This window comes from Mytilus trossulus, chromosome 7 (genome assembly GCF_036588685.1).
Source record: "Mytilus trossulus isolate FHL-02 chromosome 7, PNRI_Mtr1.1.1.hap1, whole genome shotgun sequence".
Taxonomy (NCBI): Eukaryota; Metazoa; Mollusca; class Bivalvia; order Mytilida; family Mytilidae; genus Mytilus; species Mytilus trossulus.
The window spans coordinates 24940743-24966901 of NC_086379.1; the positions used below are offsets into that span (position 1 = coordinate 24940743).

At 31.6% G+C, this 26159-nt stretch overlaps 1 protein-coding gene across 1 annotated transcript in view; it reads right to left on the minus strand.

The window, feature by feature from the left end:
- Positions 1 to 3712: 3712 nt before the first annotated feature.
- Positions 3713 to 26159, minus strand: part of LOC134726291 (uncharacterized) — a 28089-nt gene continuing 5642 nt past the window's right edge. Inside the window, exons 4-25 of the mRNA XM_063590691.1 lie at positions 26019 to 26054; positions 25143 to 25268; positions 24693 to 24786; positions 23372 to 23484; positions 22542 to 22889; positions 21936 to 22167; positions 21432 to 21529; positions 20533 to 20686; positions 19869 to 20234; positions 18552 to 18673; positions 17559 to 17786; positions 17000 to 17170; positions 16606 to 16766; positions 13533 to 13863; positions 12540 to 12924; positions 11753 to 11892; positions 10736 to 10877; positions 10102 to 10340; positions 9318 to 9495; positions 8137 to 8567; positions 7179 to 7437; positions 3713 to 4681 (exon numbers count right to left, since the gene is read on the minus strand). Of these exons, the coding sequence (XP_063446761.1) occupies positions 4167 to 4681; positions 7179 to 7437; positions 8137 to 8567; positions 9318 to 9495; positions 10102 to 10340; positions 10736 to 10877; positions 11753 to 11892; positions 12540 to 12924; positions 13533 to 13863; positions 16606 to 16766; positions 17000 to 17170; positions 17559 to 17786; positions 18552 to 18673; positions 19869 to 20234; positions 20533 to 20686; positions 21432 to 21529; positions 21936 to 22167; positions 22542 to 22889; positions 23372 to 23484; positions 24693 to 24786; positions 25143 to 25268; positions 26019 to 26054 (4869 nt within the window). The 3' untranslated portion in view covers positions 3713 to 4166. The remainder of the gene's footprint in view (positions 4682 to 7178; positions 7438 to 8136; positions 8568 to 9317; positions 9496 to 10101; positions 10341 to 10735; positions 10878 to 11752; positions 11893 to 12539; positions 12925 to 13532; positions 13864 to 16605; positions 16767 to 16999; positions 17171 to 17558; positions 17787 to 18551; positions 18674 to 19868; positions 20235 to 20532; positions 20687 to 21431; positions 21530 to 21935; positions 22168 to 22541; positions 22890 to 23371; positions 23485 to 24692; positions 24787 to 25142; positions 25269 to 26018; positions 26055 to 26159) is intronic.

Sequence of the window (26159 nt, forward strand, 5' to 3'; positions counted from 1 at the left end):
CATCATTCCTTACATTATGTTGTATATTTCATTTGTAGTCATCTTTTTTGTATGAAATATAGGAAATCGGACCACACTGTTTAAAAGTTTTCTATTCAACCAATGAATAAAAATATAAAATACAATTAATTCGACGATGCTTGTGAATTGTCAATGCCCGGCTAAATTCAATTCGAAATATTAATTTTAGCAGCTACTACAGACACAACCTTGAAAAGTATAGCCAATATATCTGAGCAGTTTTCAATTAGCATTTTCAGTATCGCGGTCTTCATCATTTCTTTTATATAATGTGATAAGAAGATTTATTTTTATCAACAATGCTGCTAACAGGGTTTTTTACGATTTCTCTTTTCAGATAGATTTTATAATTTTCAAAGACTGGCTATGTGGGATGAGATATTTGGATACCTCGTAGCTTTCACAATTTTTGTGTGCATTATTAAACTTTTACACATGTTTCGATTTAACCGTAAGATGTCTATGCTTGCGGGTGTCATAAAGAACTCAGCAAAGGAGCTGGCTGCTTTCTCAGTAGCATTAACAGTATTTATGCTTGGCTATGCTATATGGGGCTACATGATGTTTGGACCAAAGTTAGCTTCATATCGGACTATGCTTGACTCTTTAGAGACTCTATTGGCGTTTGCTCTGGGAAGTTATGACTACAGATCATTGGAAGAAGTAAACAGAGTATTCGGTCCGATGTTTTTCTTTGCATTCTTTTTTTCTGTGATGTTTTTGCTGATCAACATTTTTGTTGCTATATTGAATGAATCTATAGCAGCCATCAAAAAAGATGTTTCAAAACAGAGCAACGAATATGAACTTGTTTCTTTTGTTTGGAACCGATTTATAGCATGGACAGGAATAAACTTGGACAGAATTGTCCAAAATATGAAATTAAAATATTTCCTAAGTAAGTATTGCACATTTCGTATAGTTATATATATTTGTTGTCTAAAATCCGTCATTGTGGCCTCGCACTACCCTCATGATAGGTACATGTATTTATTTTTGATATATCTGTGATTCTTTAAAAATTGATAACATTAGTTGTAATTTTATCTTTATTCAACTTTGTCATAACAGTTGTTTATTAATCAAGTTTATGTAAACGATTCTTTCTGAATCTGTTAATACTGTCATACAAGTCGGAAGTTTAGCTAGCTAATAAAACTTGGTTTAATCCACCATTTTCTACATTAAGAAAACATTAACCAAATCAAAAATAAAGTAGTTGTTTTTCATTCGTAGGATTTGTTTGAGCTTTTAATTTTGCCATTTTAAAAACTGCCCGTTTTGAGTTTTTCTTTGAGTTTGTTATGTTTTTTATTTTACTTTTTGTATATTGTAGGTGATGAAGACATCAAAGAACTAGGAGAATCTGTTGACAACATCGAGGATAAGTTGGATGATATATTTGTACGGCTTGATAACCTAGCCGCTGCATGCACAAAAACCGAAAATTCGTTTGGAGAGAGTAGTGGTCTACAACCTCCCGTCTTTACCCACCTTTTCCCAGGGTCATTTAAGAAACCAATCACGTTTAAACAAGGGAATTCACTACAACATCCCGTTTTCAAAACTGAAAAATGGTATGCACCAGATGCTTCCAAATGTTAAATTTTGCATCTTATACAAATCGAAAATAATCAGAAATAGAATTTGCCAAAACGATTGTGTATCAGTCTTCATAATTACGATTCGTTAACGTATTATAAAGTTAACATGTGTGCTGTGTCTATAATATTTGCAACAGATGTTCTATACCTATAAGGGTAATATGTATTTAATACAAGAACTTAATTGCAAATATAAATCTGTTGGGTCCTGATACATATGTTAGTTAGACATAGAAAATGTTATGTTTTAATTGTGTTATTAATATATATTTAATCTAATATATGATTGCCCTTGCCTTTTAAATTCCTAATCTGAAATAAAGAATAGTCGGAAATCAGGATTTATTGATTTCAATGCATCATTTTTAACTTGAAGTTGACTATTTTAGAGAAGACCAAAGGCCTATCTGGTGCACCGAATGACATGCCTGGTATCCTTGATGAGATTACCACTTGCTAGGTATATGCCACTGTTGACTGACCTTTGACGTTTCGTCCTAAAATATATCACTAAACTTCATGTGCGCAAAGTGATGCCATTAAGGGGCTCATTTCTCATAAATTTACAGTTCATAAAATGTCAAAATTATTCGGAACACTTAAAGTTTGTCAACCTAAAGGCATGAATGCTATAAGAGTTAAAGGTATTTAATACAATATCCTGGCAAGATTGTGTCTCTTTGAAATATGGGGTGATAATTTATTGTGTAATAATTTAGATTATTGATTTTTTTTAATTTTGATTGTTTACCATTGGTGGATCTATGTACTCGAAATATGCGTCTTGCGCATTGGTTATAAGCATGCTATCCTTTGTTTTGTTTTTTGTTGAGTTTTCCAGTTCTTATAATTTACATTAAAACATAAAATATTTGAATCAGGATATTTGTTCTTAATGAAATGCATGTCAGATGAATAAGCAAATAAGCAAGTTCATTCAATGCTCTTCAACTTTGTATTTGTTTGGCTTTTTAATTATTTTGATCTGAGCGTCACTGATGAGTCTTATTTAGACGAAACGCGCGTCTGGCGTTTAAATAATCCTGGTACTTTTGATAACTATTTACACCACTGGGTCGATGCCACTGCTGGTGGACGTTTCGTCCACGAGGGTATCACCAGCCCAGTAGTCTGTACTTCGGTGTTGACATGAATATCAATTATATGGTCATTTTTATAAATTTTCTGTTTACAAAACTTTAAATTTTTCGAAAAACTAAGGATTTTCTTACCCCAGGAGTAGATTACCTTAGCCGTATTTGGCACAACTTTTTGGAATTTTGGGTCCTCAATGCTCTTCAACTTTGTATTTGTTTAGCTTTTTTACTATTTTGATCTGAGCGTCACTGATGAGTCTTATTTAGACGAAACGCGCGTCTGGCGTTTGAATTATAATCCTGGTACTTTTGATAACTATTTTCATATGTGACGTGTTGCGTAAAGACAAGTAAGCAAGTAAGTCATAGGGGAATAATTGCATCAATTTTATTCAAACTAAAGTTCGAAGAAACATAACAATGAGATCTTTGAAGTTGCATGCATATAACTGCTAATTGTTTTTTGATAACTTTTTGTCATAATTGAATTAACAAGACTTAATTTTAAAATTGACAATGCTTAATTTATTAGTATGGCCACAAAGTGGAATTATTTCCCAATTCACTAAACCATTGTAATGTTTATATGTGAAAAATGCTTTGAAATAAATAATGTGCATATTGGCAAATCAATAAGATTTGTTGTCATACAAAAGTGCGGCACATTGGAGTAAGTGTATAAAAGAAGGCTCCGAGAATTATAAACTATATCTAAAGGTATTTTACTGTTTGGTCACCATTATGTCAAATACTTAACATGTGAAGAAATCTTGTTTGAAGATCATTTTTTCTGTATGTCTTAATATTCACCCGTTGACAAGATATTTGGAATCAGCTTTACAAATGAACTAACATGAAGATTTCCAATATTTCAATATATTCGTTCTTGTTCTTGTAGTAAATACGGAAAAAAATTCCCTGAGAAAAGGTCTAACACAAAACTTTAAAAAAAAATGCTTTGTGAATGTATGTATCAGTGAATGGCTCTATGTGAATTCTTTTTCTTCCAATCATTAATATTCTTAGTTCACTTTCCTTGTGAATAGCTATTGAAAACAAACAACAAAATGATATGAGTAAAACTTGGAAACTCTTAGTAATATAACATGAAACAATAACAAACAAGAATCGTCAAACTTTGTCAACAATTTTCTGGCTTCAGGATGTTCGCTTCCTCTTTTACAGATTGAAGCCGTTTAAAAGTTTGTAGGAAATCTAGATTTTTCCTACATCTAACATTGGCATACTTTTTCCTTGAAAAATGTGAAAAAATAGCAAGGATTTTATAAGATATTTATGGCTTGTTTAACTGTATGTAATACAATGATGAAAAGAAAGATAAGGTTTACCGTGCAAATTTTAATGGCAATATATGGATGAAAGCAGAAGATTCCGAACATGTGACAAATTTCGAAAACAAAAAAAGCGAACATCCTTAACAGTTTTATCCTATAACACCTTGAATTTTCTTCCACATGAAATCAACAATCTCATACTCGTTCGTTTGATTGGCGACATTTTCCTTCACGGTGTTAAAAGCATCTGCAATTATCGTTAGGAAAATACTCATTAACCCAACATAAACTATGAAAATAAACAAAAAGAAAAATATTGGGCCCAAAATCTTTTGTGATGCTTCCATTGCGGCGAAATCAAAACTACCCAACGTGAATGCAAACATTGATTCTGCTGCACTGACAAAACTGGCAAATGCATATAAGGTAGAACCAAAAAGGAGGAATCCAAATATGGTGAACGCTAAAAAGTACATAATGAACGCAAACGAAAAAACTTTCAGATCTTTTGATGCTAAATTTACTGTATCTCCCAACATATTCATTTTCTTGTTAAACTGTAGAAGCTTAAGGAACTGTATGGTAGCAAGAAACACGACTATTCCAACCATATAACTGTAAAGTTCATCATACGCAGCGAGAGACTGGAAATTAACGTTGTCAGCTATAATAAAAAAAAACTTACCGGTATTAATAAGTACATGGTTGTGTATATGCAGTGAAAACATATTCTTTTCTACAAGAGAAACTGTCAACTAAACAAGCGAATTAATGTTTTATATTTGAAATAGTCTAACGACAAAAATGATTTATCGATTAAGGGGATTTAGGTAATTGTAAAAATTTATGAAGTTTATACTTTGCGAATATGACTGTCTGCTTCGTGTAAAAACAGTTACCTGATATTTCACATTATTCAACGTGAACACTAAATAAGGCGATTTAAACATTGATAATATACCAAGTTATGATTTAGAATATAAGACGAGATTGATGGGCCCCTATTACAACCGGAGAACGACAAAACAAAATTATGTTCTTCAGTTTGATTCAATGGTGTTGCCCGTGTTGTTTTTGTACCCCTATATGTGAAATTTTGTTCATGCATCATTGACAATCTAAGGAAATTGATGCGACTGTCGTACAAGGTTTAGCGCTATAAAATCAGGTTCAATCCACCATTTTCTACATTTGAAAATGTCTGTTTCAAGTCAGGAGTATGACAGTTGTTGTCCATTCGTTTGATGTGTTTTAAGGATGTACTTATCCCAGACAGAACACCCCAGCCGTATTGGGCACAATTTTTTGGATCTTGTGCTCCTCAATGCTCTTCAACTTTGTCCTTTTTATTTGGCTTTCGAACATTTTTAAATAGAGCGTCACTGGTAATCATGTGTGGACGAAACGAGAGTCTGGCGTATGGAATTGTAATCTGGTACCTTTTGTTAGCTATTATTCGTGTGTTTCTCTGTCCTATATGTTCTCCTATTTATTTGTATGATAGTCCTATCATGTAATGTTGTTATTTTAATGTTACATTCAACATTGCCATAAAAGCGGGAGGTTTGGCATGCAACTAAACCAGGTTCAACCCACCATTTTTTTTTATTAAAATATCCTGTACCAAGTCAGGAAAAAGGCCATTGTTATATTATAGTTCGTTTCTGTGTGTTGCATTTTAATGTTGTGTTTCTGTTGTGTCGTAGTACTCCTCTAATATTTTATGTGTTTCCCTCAGATTTAGTTTGAAATCCGAATATGTTTTTTTCTCAATCGATTTATGAATTTCGAACAGCAGTATACTACTGTTGCCTTTATTTATCATTTGATTTTGCCATTTGATTAGGGACTTTCCGTTTTTAATTTTCTTCGGAGTTCAGTATTTTTTTTAATTTACTTTTTATAGGAGTGGGCTCCATCAGGAAGAAAAAAGCTCCAACAGAGCCATTTTTATGACGTCACATTATGTGGTGTTCATACATTCATGTAACGTACAGTTCATAATTTTATTACTGTGTACTATCGTAAATCTAATGGGGGTGTCCGTTTTCATTCTGTGGGTTACATGTTGTAATGTAATATTAAATTATGTATTTGTGTATTTCTCTGTACTATGGGTTTCTGCGTTCTTTTGTATGTGTTTCTGTCACGTAATATTGTCGTTTTAGTGGGTTTTAACATTGCTTCATAAGCAGGAGGTTTGGCTACCAATAAAAACAGGTGCAAACAACCATTTATTTTTGTCCAAGTCAGGATTTCAGCATAGTTCGTCTCAAAATATATGTTGTCGTTTGTGTTGGTAGCAGCTAAGTGTTTCTATTGTTTCGTTGTTTTCCCATTTTGTTGATGTGTTTTCCTCGTTTTTATTTGTGACCCGGATTTGTTTCAGGGAAATCGAGTTCTGACTTTTGAACTGCGGTATACTACTATTGTCTTATTTTTCACGAAAAACAAATGAAAATGACACTCCCACTGTTAACGGTCATCACCACGCATTGATATGAAATGTTTGTGTGTCAACTCGCTGACAACATTAACTACAGATTGTAATATTCTGTCCGAGTATCGTTTTTCTTCGCAGATAATGCGTGAATAGCAGGATGTGTTTACTCTATTTCCGAATGGGCCTGGTTCCGTTTGAGATTAGTGCAACTTCCCTCATTTTATGTTTGTTACCTGACTGTTTGCATTTACCTTATCAAATTCTGAGATTTGAAGACCACAAAACCTATGTTCCCAAACTTTACCCGAATGTGATCTACCGAATTTGACTATTTACCGGATTTGTAATAAAATAAGTAACACCACGGGTGCCACATGTAGAGCACAATCTGCTTACCCTTACGGAGAACATGAGATCACCCCCAGTTTTTGGTGGGGTTGGTTTTATTTTGTCTTTTGTTTTCTATGTTATGTTTTGTGTACTATTATTTGTCTGTTTGTATTTTTCCATTTTTGGCCATGGCGTAATCATATTTTTTTTTATCTATGAGGGTGGCTGTCCCTATGCTATCTTTCGTCCCTGCCTGAGTCCAATAAGTCAAAAGTTTTGTTTTTAAGACTGTTTACATGGTTGTCTTCCGAAATACAAACTAAATCTAGATTTTAAAAAACTTTGATTTGTTAAAATTAAACCATTTGTTGTTAACCAATATACGTACCTCGCTCTCTGTCTTTCAAAGCGTTCATTGCAACAGACGTCAAAATGTGTTTTAAAGCATACATAGCTATCACAGTAACACAAAACAGCATTAAAGCAAACTCTAATTTGTTCCAGAACGAATTGAAATACTTCTTTCTCTCCTTCTTTAGTTTCTTCACGAAGTGGACAAAGAAGTACAGTGTGAAACAAGCGTACAAAACTTCAAATAGCATAACAACAACTCCCATGCCTCCGATATAGCTCAACAGTCTAAAAATCTGTTGGAAGATAACATTATATTTGTTTATTTTTATTGAAATAAAATCATATGTATAATTAATTGTTTACATAACTTTAAATTATTCGACATACTGAATATTTTCTACTTCACGCAGATTATCATATCTGTATTTTGCCAAACAACTCGGAAATTTGGTTCATCGATGCTTTTGCAGTTAAGCCTTTTGGATTTTTTGTCATCGATGCTTTTCAAACTTTACCGCCCTGAATTTTGGGTTCCCATGCTCTTCCATTTCGTACCTATTTGGCATTTCATTTTTTTTTAATTTGAGCGTCCCTAACGAGTATTTTGTATAGGAAACGGGCGTCTGGCTTACAAAATTATAGGTCTCTTTGAATATCAATGGTAACATGAGGTGCTACCTAATCTTTTAATTGTGTTTAATGTTTTGGTTTATTTTATTCTATATGTAAATTTTAATGTCATGCATTATATTGTTTTTATTGCATGTAATTGTCATGCCTTTGGCCCTCTTTTGGGTGTAATTTGTGCTTTCAAAAAAAAATTGAGCATTAACTGCAGAAATATGCAAGAATAATATTTCTATAAATAAAAATAAAAAAACCATGTGTATTTTGATTGATAGTACATACATCAATTAAGTTTACTCTTCAGTATAAACATTAATAAAAGTAACTCACTGTGCTAGAATTATATATCTATATAGATTTTTTACCTTAAACTCCATTCTGGTTACAGCACCACCTGATTGCATGAATTCTACTAACATTATCATCGAACCAAATAAATTTAGATTGGGATTATACACAGTGAACTCCAGAAAAACTCCTCTTGTATAGACGTCTAACCAAACCTCTTTCCGTAAATGTTCAATAAGTTCGTTAGTTCTTTCAACATTTCTTTCAAACATTGCCACATATCCACCACCTTTATACGTTGATATTTCTCCAAGATACGGAGCATTAGCTAATTCAAAAGAACTTCTGTAAACCCAAGGTGTTTTTGACTCCTCAACGGCTGAGAGGTTACTTATATGAGGCTTCACCCATCCAGGAAGATAATCTTTAGCGTCATCGTCGGTCCATCCGTACTCGTTTCTACAGTGGTTAATTAGACTATCTAACCGCTGATTTACCGAACATGTATCTGCAACATAACATTCAGTTAACAATCGAAATGACATTTTTCATAACAAAACAACATCTCTTCCAGCACAAAATTACTGTACATAGTTAACTCCATTTTTTAACAAAATGATGACATCAAGATGAAAATATAAGAACATTATTTCACATTGAATAAGATCTAGCGGGCCAGCAGCAATATGTTTTAATCATAAAGCAAGACATTCACATCCATTTTGGTTTTTAATGTACATCAATGACAAACATTTTATCTCCGAAAAACCATCAAATTTCCATAATGCTAATTTATAGCTGTTATCCCCGTTTGTTTTACGAATTTGTTTTATTTGTAATACATATGCAACCATGCTTTATATCCCATATGTCTACTTTTGACAATTATTCAAACATTGTTTGGGGTTAATAAATTAGCACTTCGGGGAAACAATTTGACTGATAATTATAATTTTCCACGATCTTCTTCCAATATTCAAATGACTTTTTAACATACTAGGTCAACTGTTTCATAAATGTGCATATGTATTTTATTTTCCAATAAATGAATTGATGAAATCTTAGTAAATAAAATTAAGGGCTGCTGAAACTTTAAAATAATATAATCGAGTACCATATGTCTGAGGATAAATACTGCATTCAATAAACATGTGCGAGCAAAATTTGTGATTTTTATTGAAATATTATTTATAAAGGAGAAACGGGAGATAAAAAAAGGGAATTACTTTTTAGTAATAAGTACTTGACCAATCTTTACCTGGCTTTATTCGAAGCTGTCGAAGTCGCGGTATACCAACCCTACGAGAAACCATATCTGCTGTACACCTCTTATCCCACCACTGTATTATTTCAGTGCCATTGGCGTAATGCGAGGCATACATTGCTGGAATAAGCTTTTTATCCATCCATTTCCAATATCCTTCGGTTGTAGTTATCTGTGATGTGTTATAATAAAAACCAAAATATCAAGATTTTCTATGTTATCAAACAGATAATAAAATCAATTAATGCAAAAACCTTGGATTAGTAATGACAAACATATTATCTTCCGGAAATAATAAGGACCAGCCAGCAAAACATTCTGCAACAAGTGATTCTGGACGTCAAGGTAGATAAGTTTTTAAAATACAATGAAGGACAAAAATGTGAAAATGAAAGTTTTATGCATACTTGACCAAGAAAAAAATTTAAATCAACAATAATAACTCCAAGTAAAATTCTAAACGAAAAGTCACTTTTCAAATGGCAAAATCAAAAGCTCAAACGAATGGGAAAAATAACTGTCATATTTCCTTACGTAGAAAATGGTTGATTCAAAATGGTTTCTAGCTAGCTAAACTGCTCACTTGTATGGTAGTGACATAAAATTCTACTATATCATTTTAAACAATTTATTTACAGTGGATTGGGAAACAAGTTATTACAACTGACATTAATCCCTTTCCACTTAGCTTTATATCAATTTATTGATAACAATGTGTGCCCCAAACAAACATTAATAGTAAGTCGGCTGCAAATTAAAAGAATTACTGAATAATTACCGATGTAAATCCGTTATCGAAATAATTTCTAAGATTTGCAGCCATCTGGTATGAAAATGAATCCCTCTGTTGGTATGACAGGAAAAAAAGAACGAGAACAAATAATAAATAGATAGCAATCTCCCTTAACAGTGTTTCCATCTTGATCTCCATCATTCGGTTCTCTCTAGCTTTGTTCAATGCTTCCATGTCGATTGGCTTACAGTCTTCATTCGCTAGTTTTCTTTTTGCTACAATTGCTGAAAAAACAATTATCTTTTTATTTTGATTGTAAAACCACAATCTAAATACCTGAAAACAAGGTGCGGCATTTATAAATTTGATATTGTTCAGTATAAATAGCTGTTTGGTATGATCCATGTCTCCGTGTTGAAGGCTTGACCTATAAATGTTTGATTTTTACACATTGTGACTTGGATGGAGCTTTATCTCATTACCTCTCATACCAAGGCTTCTTATTTTTATTTGGTTAAGCCATATTTTGGTCAGTGCAATCAATAACTTAAATATAGTACCAATAATTAGAGGTCATTTCAGGCAGAACGAAATAGTGAAGTATAAATTTCATTATAATTTCACTTATTTAGAATGCCATTTTTGTAAGATCTAAACAAAAAAAGGAATATAGCAATACCATCTAGTTCTTCGTGATCTTTATGTAACATTTCTTCATCATGGGCTGCGATAACATTGTTTATATCTTCTGAAGCACCGTCCTCTTCGTCAATGTCGGGTTTTTTCACTATACATGCTATGAAGGCAACCAAAACCATAACCTTCAATACAAAATTCATGTAATAGGTCACCATGCTATGAAGGCAACCAAAACCATAACCTTCAATACAAAATTCATGTAATAGGTCACCATGCTATGAAGGCAACCAAAACCACAACCTTCAATACAAAATTCATGTAATAGGTCACCATGCTATGAAGGCAACCAAAACCATAAACTGCAATATGATAGTTATGTAAATAGGTCAAACAAAAACAGTGTATTGAGAGTGTGAGAATTTTAAAGTCATTTGGGATGTTCAACGATTCTATCTCCGTATTGTAACTTTGGAAGATTGATCATAATATCGGCAAAATCATTTAAGACAAGAATGTTTCCGTAGTACACGGATGTCCTTATCATTTTCTATATTCAGTGGACCGTGAAAATGGGGAAATTTTTCTTAATTGGCATTAAAATTAGAAAGATCATATCGTAGAGTGCATGTGTACTAAGTTTCAAATAAACTCATCATAGATACCAGGACTAAATTTTGTATATACACCAGACGCGCGTTTCGTCTACATAAGACTCATCAGTGACACTCGAATCCAAAAAAGTTAAAAAGGCCAAATAAAGTACGAAGTTGAAGAGCATTGAAGACCAAAATTCCTAAAATTGTTGCCAAATACAGCTAAAGTAATCAAATTGATTGGACTTCAACTTCATCAAAAACTACCTCGACCAAAAACTTGAACATGAAGTGGGACAGACGGACGCACAGACCAGAAATCATAATGCCCATAAATGGGGCATAAAAACCAGCTTACCAATAGTTCAACAAAACATTTGAATATGACTCTTTTAGTGAATTGATCATCCATCTGATCTGAATTCGAAGTTTCAGAACGTGCAATATTCTTTCTAATAAAATACCTTGAGTGGTTGGACTACAATCACTGACTGAAAAAATGACATGATGAACGTAGTAAGCCATTCATTTGCCTTCTCTGGTCCCCATTCCATACTGTACAATATAGTAAAAAATCCTGGTACTATCATACTCATCACAGTTACTGAAATTAAACAAAAACAATCAGAACAATATTCTGACTTATATATTCTATACAAAATTATTTACCTTTCATATAATCTAAACTATAATTGTGCTGCATGACATTTGTCACTTATTCACAAGAATAGATAAACATTTACAAACGAGTTATACATCAAACATGTCAAAAGTATAATACTTTGCGAAAATGTATGTGCTTCATGTACTATAAACAATGAAAACATGAACAATTATGGAAACCAAATAATAAGACTACAAAAAAAAACTATACCAGATTTAGAAAGTGCATCGAATTTTAATCACCATTAGGTTGTAACCATTAATCATAGAAGTGAAATCTCTGATGGAATACATTACTTGTTGTGTTCAGCTTCTTCTAGTTTATATTCAATTTTGTTCTTGTGCATCTACATTCACCCCTGTTAGGGTGCTTGTGTATTGCTCAATTTTCACTTAATTTTTTTACTATGTTTCTTTTTTTTTCTTTTTTGAAAATGGTATTTAAAAAGTAATATCACAAAATAATCGTGTTAAAATTATTTTCTTTGTATCTTCTAATTTCTAAAAATCAGAACACAAGTACGTAAGAAATTTCAACTTTTCTCTGAATAAACTGAATTGCAATATTTTGAATAAATAGGTACTTACATACATACGCAATATAGATGCACCAATGAGGAAAGGTTCCTGGCTTCTTTTTCTTTTTTGCTTGTTTTTCTTCCGGCATTCCTACAATTTTTGGCATTGGTTTGTCTTCTTCTTCAGGATCGATGTCCTGAGCATTGTATTTCGATCTTTGGTGAAAGTTAGTTATATTTTCTATTGAATCTTTGAACTTTTGCCATTTACTCCTTTTTGGTGCATTACCCCAGATCTGTGAAGTATTAGTTACATTCTTCCATTTCCCGCGTTTTGGCATCTGTTGATTAATTTGCATAATGGCGTTTTTCTTTGGACGACAACGGCGGAAGAACGTGATTATAATTAAGTTAACAGGAAGAACAATCATGGTACTTACAAAACTCACAAAAACCTGAAATATGATAAAAATAAATCTGAACATACATTAAATTTCATCTTCAACTCGAAATATTATTAAATGAAATATGATTTTTTTTATAAAACTAACCTAACATGGTAAATTCTGTTTTTAAAATGAGTAAGATGGGGAGGTAGTTTTAAAGACAATCATCCTAATTCTATATCTATGTTATGGACAGTTAAAGTAAGTCTGAATTATTGAATATGTTGTCTTGGTCTACTTTAAAATAGACAAATAACCTATAATTAAGTCAAAACTAAGTGCATCATAATTGTAACTGGCACATTTTTTTTATCAAATGAATACCGTAATTATTATAAAATGTTACAAGTAAAATCACAAAAACGCTGAACTTCGAGTAAAATTCAAAGGGATAGTCACTACTCAAATGGCAAAATTAAAAGCTCAAACACATCAAACGAATGAATAACAACTATTCCTGACTTTGTACAGGCATTTTCTTAAGTAGAAAAAAGTTGATAAAAGCTGATTTTAAAGCTAGCTTAACCTCTCACTTGGATGACAGTCGCATTAACAAGATATATTCAAGCAAAGTTTTAAAAAGGGTTCAGTTAAAAACTTATTGTTTTAAAACTTGCCTGTTGTAGAGTAAAGGAAACTGGTCCTATTGTCATGGCATTTGATTGCGTTCCGTTTTCTTCTGACTTGAAAAACATGGCATTTGATATCATGGTCATAAATAATAGAGACATACAGCAGGATATACGATGGACGCGTGTGAAATTACTTCTTGTTGGTCGAGAAAATATTGAAAACCACAGATGGTCACTAGTCAGTTTCTTTCTGATAGATGAGGTAAAGAGATGTTTGAATGCAGCTAAGTCCTCCCGTCCAGCAACAGGTATTATCCTATCTACCATACCATCGTCCTCTTCTACAGCTAACCAACGGTCACACAAAAAGAAGTATCTGCAAACATAAATTCTGATTTAATTAATTGAAATTACTTGATGGAAAAATGATTAATAACGGCAAGCTTATCTATTTGAAAAATTTACTGACATATCTTGTCTTCTCCAGGCCCCGGCGCCATAAAACTATTTAAGTAAAGTTTTTCTACTCAGCCTGAGAATTTTCTCAATTTTTTTATTCTCAGCAAAATACACCGCCATAAAAAAAATCTGAGATTTTTTTTACTCAAAGTTAAGAATATTCTTAAATATTTGAGTATGGCCAAGAGCATACTTAAGTATAAAAAAATCTTAAATGTTGCTATTTAGGGTATTTGATATAAAATTACAATTGTTGATAAAAAAAAAAAAAAAATTGAAGAACGTCACTATTCTACACAAACCAAGTTGTATCCAAAAAGAGAATTCACATATTTATTCAGTCCAAAAGTTTTGTTTGGTTAACGTCGTCTTTTTCATATATTTTGTAGAATAATTACTCAATTTTGTCAAAAGCTGTAAAAATTGAGGTTTCAGGCTTTTTTCCAAAGTTAATAATTTGTTGATTGATTTAAATTATTCAATCAAACTGTTGCTAAAACAAAAGAAAAAAAGTACTTACAGTTATATGATACTATGAATTTAAGAAAAGATTGAAAGACTTTTTTATTCTAGTGTGAAACAGCTTCACTGCTCCTTTGTTTTAAGAAATTACCCACATTTTAAAGGGCATCGCGGATATTTGAGCGAAACCTTTTTTTGGTTAGGGCTATTTGACTGATATTCTAGAACGGAAACCATTGTATTTGAATTTTTTTGAGGTACATATATCTTTTTACTTTACTACCACACGCAATAAATGTTAAATGTATTTTAATATTCCCCAAAGTATTTGAGATATAGACAATAATTGATATTACGTTAGACAGTTGGGCCTATCAAGGATAAAATATAGTCTAGGTGGTCGGTTTTTTTCTTTCTTTTTAGATTAATCTCTCTTATATCTACTTTTTACAATTTACATTTACTACTGCATGGTACCTTAATAATATTGCAATATTGGTACTTTATATCTACAAACCAAATATATGTATCAAATATACCTAATGTTACCATTTCTACTGTTTATTATCTTAGATATCCAAATTATTACAAAGATGTAAAATAATTTCCCCTCTGTTTGGCCTGTTTGTTCATTGATTCCTGTGCAATATGATATTCACCTCATTATGCTGCTTGCTGAGCAATTTTTATGACTACTTGATTAGTTATTAAATCGTTTTAAATTCTGTATCAAATTTATATTAAAAGTTACATACATGTATCTTGAATATTGATTACAATTATTTACTTGCTTTCATATTATAAAAATATCCGGTTTGTTGGTGTTTTGTTGTGTTTTGTTTTTTTGTTTGTTTATAGATCTGAGAAAAAAAAGTTATAAACAATTAACTAAAAAATGTCACATAGTGTCTTCAAATGTGTCGTCTGAATTCATAATGTATGGTATTGATCCGTCTTAATGTTTATTTGGCATGCCATACTCGATAGAAGTGCGGACGTGAAAGAAAGCACCCTTCACATAAAAGTCAACGCATATTACAATCCAAGGAGATAAAATATCGAAGATTTCGCCATTATTAATTAATCGTCATCATTAAAAAGTGTATAGATCTTAGACAGAAGTTGTATGAAAATAAAAAAAAAAAAATTGGCACCGATATAAATCTGTTGGATGTAGAAATTATCTTCAAAACTAGGTGTTTATTTATAATAGACCATTCCACACATATTACATGCTTAACAAATCTATGCAGTTTTCAACTTTGTCTAGTTTTCCAGACTGAAATAATTTGGAATAAATTATGGTATAATCAGAGACATATAATTAAGGAATACCACTATTATGTCTTAATGTGTAATGTTTTAACAGAGACATAATCTTTATAAAAAATTTAAAAAACTGAAACTCATTAAATAGTTATATATATTTATAACAATATAAGCTACGGGTAAATAACTTAAATATTTTGAGATCTTTGTCTTTTATTTCAAACAATTGTCCACAAAGTATTTGTGACTTTTAATATATCCTGTGACTTTCTCAGTTTCTGCCCATTTACAGATGCTTACAAAGCGCGCAATGTCCATTTACCAATGCTTACAAAATGCTAACGTTACTTGTCATTACATCCATCATTGATTTTTGTTATGTTTTACATTGTTGATAAAGAGATAAAACCTGCATTTTTGCGAAGTTTGGTACTCTTTTTAGTTTTCAAACATCTATTTTACCGCTTACATCACTGAGAAAAAAATTCTCAACTGAGAAAAAAATTACTCAGCTGAGAATATTCTCAACGTTGAGAATATTTTTTTATGGCGGATAAAAAAGTTCTCATTCTTAGCTGAGAAAAATAATTAATTCTGAGAATATTTTTTTACTCAGAAAAAAAAAGTTTTATGGCGCAGGTATAAAATTATATCGCAGGTTCTGATTGAAGGCATAAGGTAATATCCTGTGATAGTTTAAATGCGGAAAAAAACTTTAGAATAACAATAACAAATAACAATTAAATGTTGAATAAAGTAAAAGAAATTATTTCTCTTTTTGATTTTCTAACACAGTATGTAATCAAGATAATTGTTTGTTATCCGATAAAATATGGTTAAACGAATATGTTTTTCAATCTAAGGAGAGTGAAATATCTTTGAAAGGATAATTTACCATGTCTTAGAAACACATTAAACGTTTTCCTACCTTTCCCCGGTTTGTATATCTGACACCTGTATTTGGTCCAGTTTCCAAGATCTCATCTTTCCTTTTCCACTATTGTCATGCCATATTCGGAGAAATGATAATGGACCTAAACATCGTTCAACACTTAGAATGTAATTCAATATACTTCCAGTGGGTAGAATCTGTAAATAAATATAAAATTTTAAATATTTATTGTGTTAATTTGAATTTACGTGAATTCTTTATATCTATTTAAATAATAGTATCGGATAATGAAAAAATACGTTGTTACTGTTCGTTAATCTAAAAGATTAACTTCGATCATAACAATAAGAATGCTCTAACTTTCTTAACGTAATTTGAAAAATTGTAATTTGAATTTAATCGCATGAGGTTTCTTAATAGTCATTAGTACCTTTCTGTGTCCATCATAAAGTCTTCTAGCTCCAGAGTCGTTTGTTTCTCCAGACATTACAAAACTAATCTTAGAGGAGGTTCCAGATTTCTTTTTCATTCCAGTTTGAACTGTTACCTGGTAGTGATAATTGTCAGTAGGAAGGTTGTCTTCCAAAGGTGTCGCTCCCCACTGTGAAAAATATCATTCATTAGGTACTGGTAACAAAATTTAAAATATTGGTGTCTTACCTGTTGTCAACTGTAACAATAATTTAACTGGCGTTTTAGAGTTAAAAAATGACAAGACCATGAATGGAAATAAACATTTAATTTTAAAATAAAGTGTTCTAGAAATCATTGCAGTTTGACTGGATCATAAATATAAGCTTCAAACTGAATAGTTTTATGCGATTTTAAAGTCTCGTGTAATCCTTAAAATATACTACAGTCTTCCTTTAATTCAACCTTGTAAAATTTTTAGGAAAAGGAGTATATTGTAATATTCATATTTGGAGGCTATGAACGCTACAAGATGTTTAAGTCTGATATATTTCGATAATAGAGTAAAATGAACTTACTTTTAAAAGATCCTTCTTATCCATATGTTGTGCCCAAATAATACCAATGATGTATATACCTATTAGTGCAATAACTGTTGAGAATACGGCAGCATTGCTGGTCAAATCAAATTTAGCCCAAACATTGCTAAAGTCAATTGTATTAGGTGGTACAGCGAAGTCACCACCAAAAGATGTAAGATGGGTTGATAAACACTTTGTCTTCCAGATTGTTGTTTCATTGGAAACCTACAATAATTGAATCGTAAAAATTCCAACACTAAATCACATTTTAATGCAGTTTTCATTTATCAAATTATCTGATAGTATAAATAATCAGCCTTATAAAAATATGCATATAGGCAAAGCATATTTGTAATGAAACAGTTACACATGTACTACCTTTTTTAGATTTGAGAAATAGTTTTAAATGAACACATATGAATGAAGCTTTTGTGCATTCAGTATAAGTTAGATCAGTTGCAAGTTCTTATGATTTTTGTATACCAATAGGTTAAAGTATTATAACAAGAAAAATATGTCTTTGAAATTCAAGCTAAACATGTATTACTTCATTGAAAACAAAAATTTAAATGTCATGTACAGTTGTGAAAATAACAAGGTTTGCCGTATATAGTCATGAATAAATTTGCATTTCAAACGTGTATCACACAAATGAAGGCACTTATGTAACCAGAAATAAAGAGGAACTAATCACTTAATGAATAACATGATTTTTTAAAAGGTCTATTCATTTTTTACTGTGGACAAGTTCAGATGACTAGAAAAGATCACCATATCATTGATTTCCGAACGAATAGCCATTTGTAAAAAATATTTTTCAGTAAACGATGAATCTAAACTGTTCCATCACTGAACGTTTTGATTGTTAAAATGTTATCATTCTCTACAAACGTTTATATAGTTACATTTGTATTTAAAACGAAGACTACAATTTAAAATGTTCAAAAAGAAATTAGTCAAACTGTTTAATATATAAAACAGAAACATTACCAAAAGACCATCTCCTTTGTATGTTTGATCTTCTTCACTCCAGAATTTACATCCGGATATCATCAACTGTGTAGAGTAGTTCAGACAAACTTTGGTCTCCTCAAAATTTACAGTTGTCTTTTCTTATTTAAAGAAAAAGAAACATATGAATTAATGCCTTCAAATCAATAATCACATAACAGCAATAGTATATATACTAAACATTATAATAACAAATATCCTATCTCAAAGTCAAGGATTAAAATCTCATCACAAACAATCAAATCAAATTTCTCAGACATTTTATTTTTTTATTTGGAAACCAAATTTCATACCAATTAAATAAAGGCAACAGTAGTATACCGCTGTGAGACACTTTATTTCGCAGATTACATTTGTTAACTTGGAACCGAAATTACTTTTTTGAAATAATCAACAGGACAGACTCAATAATTAAAAGTCCAACCAACATTAGAGGTATTCATAAATAGGTGCATCCACATATAAAAACAGTCAAAACAAACTGTAATACCATCAATGATTTATTTAACTGCAATAGTTGTCATCTCCATTGCGAGGTGAGATAGGTTTCTATGAAAGTATTCACGATCAAGTCGGTAGGACAAAAAGATGCAGCACACAATAATGATAAAAGTAGTTGTTTAATAGAGGTGAAGATAAACAAAACTAAAGCATTTTGACTGCTCCTTTTGTTCACGATTCACTTTCAATGCGTTTCGAAATGATCAAAGCTAATGTTTCTATCTGCTGCTGGTGGTGGACTTTAAGTCCCTGAAGGTATTTTCTGCCCAATAGATTGTACTTCGGTAATCTAATTTTCAAAATTTAAATTCCTTTTTTTCAAACATCAATTTACTAATTATGTAATCGAATTTATCTTAAGGTTGCCACTATCTATCTATGTTGACCTATGAAATTGTTTGCTAGCTTATTTTCATTTTTTATATATCGAATATTAACCTTACATAGTTTGATCTCTGACATACACGAAGATCATAGTTCTATAAACGTATCAAACGCGAAAAGATTTGTACAATAGGTCCATATGTTAATACATCTATGATATCATAAAAGAGGGACGAAAGATACCAGAGGGACAGTCAATAAAGTTCTTATTATTTTAAAATTTTAAAATATGAAACGACATTTGTAGACCAACCTATTGGTATCATCTTTTATAAAAATCATATCTTTAAATGAATAAACAAACAATTATAAAAACTATATACTTTATTGCCTAACCAAATTAATGAAAGGAACATACAAGACGTTAGCGATGTCAATCATCCAGTCTAGTAAGCAATATTTAAGCCTTACCATGTAACTTGATAGCAACTCTATATGTTCCATTCAGCTTAGTTAAATGCTGAGGAGGGAAGTATGTATGCTGTAGATATCTTCTTTTCTCGGGATACTTATCTGGATCAATATGCTGAAAAGCGTCCTTGTCATGAGGTATGATGGTAGTGTGGTCATAGAAGGTTGCATTTGGGTAGTCCTCATACTTTAAAAACACTTTAAACCTATCTCCCTCTCTGTCAGGCCATATTGTAAAATGTATTGTTGAATCGTTTGTATCCACTTGAACTGGGTGATAGTTATACTCTCTGGGGTCTACGCCAGTTGTTTTTCGGGACAGACATAGTATAAATTCCATTGGACAATCTATTTTATCTGGATTACCTGCAGTTTGATGAGGAAATAAGTATAGTGTGAATTAAAATAATGGCAATACACGTCGTAAAAGTATATGTGTTGATAAACTGCTTTTATGATTGTGTATTATTTCGGTGTTATTTATAAATGAAACTTATACTTTATAGTAATGCATAGGCATCTTCACTATCTTAAAAGTGGTAAACTCATTGATTGTAAAACAAAAATATTATTCAAAATTGTTTTATCAGTTATAATAGTGATGTTTTTTCATAAAATGAAAAGTAACATGAAAAACAGCTTCTAAATTTTAAGTATATATTACCTTCCATTTCTACTTCTATAGGTTTAGACGTGTTTTGTACCACAGCCTTCTGTCCAGTGCAGGGATTACTCAAATCAATAGAAACTACTCTGGTCTTCACATTAGAATCGGAGGTATTACCAAATGTAAAAGGATTGTCTTTGTTAACTACCACCTGCAAAAATACAATGATTTTTGTTTACCTTTCTGAATGAAGTAATCAGCCAATAGGTATTATTCATTTGATCGCTAGTAATAATTTTGTATACGACAAATATATAGATAGTCTTATCAAATTCCGTTATATTTACAATGATGCGTGAACTAAATAGGCATAATAAATAAACTGCATGTACGTCTGATTATGATAATATATAACACAGATGTTGGTCATGATTAGAAGCTAAACGTTGTGCAATATCTATGTCATAGTTAAATTTTACAACATGAAAAAGCATGGATTGTGGAGACATCAATAAAGGAAACAATAGTATACCGCTGTTCAAAGTAATAAATTGATAAAGAGAAAAAAGTGTCGGGTTAAAGGAAACAAAACATTTATCAGAGGAAAACAACGGAACAACAGAAACCCTGAAGTAGAACAAAATAACCGCAAACATTCATACAAACTGGCTATTCATTAACATCTGATATATTCCTGTATTGGTTCAGGATAAATTAATAACAAAATGGTGGATTTGACCAGGTGCGATGGCTAGCATATCCCCCGCTTACATGACAATGTTTAAAAAAGATATCGCGAAAAAGACATCAGTTCGTAACAGGAATACAGTAAAAACATTCACAAGAAAACTCAGCACAGAGACACGCATCAATAAAATTGGTACCCACGAAAATAAATAAATCCACAGTAGCATAAATTACATGAAAAAGCTTAAATATCTGTATGAATGACTTACAGTGGCACCCACAGCACAACCTCCTTCAGCTCCCATATCACCAAACAAACTGGGATCCATTGAAGCTCCACCCGAGTCAGTTCCCATTGCCTGAGCGCCTGTCATGAATTAAGAAAAGTTACAAGCAAATGACAGACTCGTCTACCAAATTTGATAAAAGTCTTTCATTCAAATCATAAAAACTGAATCACTTGAGTTCTCAATACTCTTCAATTTCGTACTTTAGTTGGACTTTTAACTAATGTTACTAATTTGATTTGGACGTCACTAATGAGTCTTTTGTAAACCAAACGCGAGTCTGGTTTACACATTGTAATACTGATATTTATGATAAGTTATTTGGAGTGAAACCAGACACATTTTTAGATTTATTTTAAATAAGGTTGTCTGTAGGAGCTAGAACTTGCAGAAGACAATGTAACAAGCAATTTTTGGAAATAAAGGAATATAAAAAAAAAATCGTCTCTCTAGTTGAAACGAGGAAATGTTTATTCTGAAACGTACCTTCAGCATTAGGGTCTATATTCTGCATTTGAACAGCAACATTATCGGCCTCTATTGTCAAGCTCTGATCAACATCCTCAACATCATCGTCGTCATCATCACCGCCAGGGTCGGTCCCGTTAGCAATAGCCTCTCTCCTTCTCCTCCTGCGTCGGGATGCTTCCATCTTACCAAGCATCAAGTTAGAAACATCGCCAATAGCATTCATACTAGCTACTGCCACATCTTTATCCTACATTTTAGATTATCGTTTATTGATAAGACACAGGTAGATTTTTTTCTGTTTTTGATAGTCTTTTTCTCTATTTTGTACAAATCTCCTGTTTTACTTGTTTTTTAAGAATAGCTTTAATCATGCAGGGTTTTTTATCAGAGAAATAACAATTGTGTCGAGAAACGTAACATGATTGTTTTAGAATTTATTTAAAGATTGGCGTTATAAAAATTTATAATTTATATGATTAAATGTGGACGTTCAAATAGTAATATTGTATACCGAACCATCACAAACAAAAAAATCCATTAAAACCGAGTTTTTATTTTTGATTCTGCGTCTTATAAATGGAATTCGTTTAGTTAGTTAATATGATATAAAAACAAACTTACAGCTTCGAGTTTCTCTCGAGCAAGCCTCTGTATTTCCTTCATACAATATTCATTAATGTATTCATCCACATCAAAAGGTTCCCATTCCACTGAATATTTAGCAAAAATCTTCTCATTGTCCACTTCTAGAATAGACAAAGGAAACCACATGATATGTCCATACTTCCGAACGGCTCCTCGGAAAGCCTTAGGGAAATCATACAGACAGTCGTAAAAATACAGGAGTTCTTTTGAGGTTTTTAAGTCGTATCTTTTAAGGAAAGCATTATAACTATCAACTTCTTCTTCCTCCTCTGGTTCTTCAGTTTCTTCGGTTGGAACAGATGTCTCGACTGTACAATGGTCAATCTATGAAAAAAGAAAATATCCATTTAATTTGCTTTATAATGTTTAGCCAGCTTTAATCTCACCTCATATACATTTCTGTGAAAATCATTGTATTAAAGCAACCAATTGAAGACCATGTATATTTAATCTTTGGTCACTGTACATCTTAGCAACGCATTTATAAATGGCATTAATAATCAAATTATCCCTGATCAGGAGCCTTTTACGGCTTGAGTGGCATGAGACATTTTTGGATAAAGTATATATTATTACTGATTAAATGGAATATGGAAAATTTGATAATATTCACAGTATCTGATTTTAAAATAGTGTGACTACATACTACCAATTATTACAAAACTCATACTTATTCTAAGGGTAATTGTTGATTTTATCACTACTGTAACATACAGATAATGTGCATAAAAGACTAAAATTGGTTTTACATAATTATGAAAAGTTGTAAATACTTTTCAGAATAAAACACAACACATAAACTTTACCTTCACTGATAAGTCATTTTCTAGTTTCAGTTGTCTCTTTTTACGCTTTTCTGCCTTGTCTTTGTCTTCGGTTGATTCTTTAGGTAAAACATTGCTTATACCTTTTAATCCCACTGAAACAATCCAAGATTATTCATCTTAAAATAGATACAATGAAATACGCTTAAAATAAACAGTAGTATACCGCTGTTCAAATATCATATATTGGAGGAAACAAATCCAGGTTACAATCTAAAACCGATGAAAACACATTCACTATAAAAGGGAAGCAAAATAATAACAAAAACACTGAAGTGCAACAAAAACAAACGCAAACATTCACCAAAATATTTTGAAAAAACTGGTGCAGGACATGAAAAAAAGGTGTGTTGATCCTCGTTGTATGGCTAGTCTAACCTCCCGCTTATATGACAATTAATGTTACAAAATATCGATGAAATTACAACACTAAGTGACAGAAATACAGCACAAACAAATGCAAGAATACTCATTACAGAGAAACGAACAAATAAAAAATATAATAGACGTTGCCAGATTTAAACCACAAAATAACAACGAACAACTTTCATTGGCGACAGATAGCACAGAACATCACAACCAATGATTTACTTTTGTATATGTTACATGTGTAATATTGTATTTCATACAATAATTTTTAAGATATTAGTCTACCAAATTATCATGATAATGGCGGTATTAAAAGGCTAATTTAAATAAATCCTGTGATAACGTCATAAATTTTTTGACGAACACAATACTTTGTCCATGGGAAATTAAAATTAACTCGACTATACTGTCAAATAAGACATATGTAAAATGTATCGAAAGTACAGAATGTTAACCACAAACGATAAAACATAACACATTATCACACCGAAACCACAACAGAAACATAAATAAATACATAAAGGATGCAATTTCACACTCTGCAAAACAGTCATATCGGTCACGCTCTGTACTTAGATGAAGGCGACATAGATGTGAAACCACATACCCTCTAAGACGCAGTAAAAATGACATACGTAAGTTTAGACAGAGACATGTCGTATAGAATAACATATTCGTGTAATGTCCATAAACGTTTTTAATATTTCCTCCTCATAACTCAGTTGAACAGTTTCTACGGAGGAAGCACTTTCCTTCATATAAATTCTGTATAGTGTCTACATGCACGAGCCTAACATAATTGTACGTAAGTTGTATATTGATGCTTTAATATGAAACCATATTAATATTTCTAACCATTATTGTTGTGTTTTATCAAATTGTAGTTGTTTTTCAACTGTGAGCCCTTCGTCACAATAAACTACAAAGTTCTTACCGCTTGCAACATCTGTCAGTGTTCCCATGGACTCATCAGCAAATTTAGTTGACATACTGGATGCAGTCTTGGCTATGGCACCACTACCTTTTGACTAAAGAAACAAGAAGTCTCTCTTACTAAGTATTACAAAAGATTTTAAATTAAATAGTCACAGTGCACTTTATATGATAACTTGCCCCCTTCGACCGATCAAATGTTCATAATTGTACTTTTTCATATAACCTCTAATATTTCAAAATATTATTCGTTTAAGGAAAATATAAAACATATCTACTTTTTTTGGCAACTTTTTGTAATTTTTCCTACACATTTCATGATCACTATTTAATTGTTCCTGGCCCTTCTTGGCTAATATTTTTATAAGTACATAATATTTTCGTTCAAGGAATTGAATAACTGAGCAAAAATTGTATACTAGTATTATGGAACGAATTTAAAAGTACATACCCTCGTTTTCATACTGATATCACCTTCCGTTAGTCCGTTGACTGCCGAGGCTGCCATTTTAGCCTGACCAAGATTCTGAACTTTGTCTGATACTGCCTCAACATAATTCACTAAAGCTTCTTTCATCTTATAAAGTAGAACATACAATTGTTAAGGTGGTACCTAACACTACAGGGAGATAACTCTGTAAAATCAGCAGAACGTTTTAATGACGTTGTGTTGTTAAGGAAATATTGATTTCTCAATATCAAAATAAGTGTTTGTCAAACTGCTATATAACCAGTGTAATTTTTCTGATTAAACGGTTGGTTCAAATTTTTTGAATTTTTTATATTTTTGTCAAAGGGTCAAAGTAAATACTTTGTCAAAATTTTAAGAAAATTAAATGAGCCAAATTAATTTTAGTTAAAGTGTTGGGTACCACCTCAAGTGAATATGAAATATGCCGATGTAACTTTTCTACTTTAAATAATTAAAAATGTGTGTTGCTCGGTCATTTATTTTCTATTTTGTGTTTTTTGTATTATTGTTTGTGTTTTAGTCATGTCACTTTTTACCATGGAATTGTCATATTTCTTTTCAACTTATTGAAGTTTGGATATCGCTTTGTTTCTTTCGTCTCTAATTTCTTTGTGAGTGGTTTTTTACGAAGGTTTCCATAGCTTTGAAATACGATAAACTATAAATTCAAATCTTATTTAATCAACTCAATAATTTCAATTTGGAAATTACTGCGCGCATTAGTTCTGTTGCATTTTTTTTTTATTTACCCACATTTTAATGCACTCGATGCGATCTGAATTGCATGTTAAATACCCCCATAGTAGTAGTAATTTTATTCTAATATTGAATTCATTAAAACTAAATGTCACTAACCTCAGTCATTTCTTCTTGGGCAGCCGTACTATTGTCCTAGAAAAAAAAACATCGGTTACTGGCTTCATTTGCTTAGAAACGACATCGTAAAAGAAGAAATATGGGGGGAAAATAGTATTTGTTTAAAACATGAAGACATAT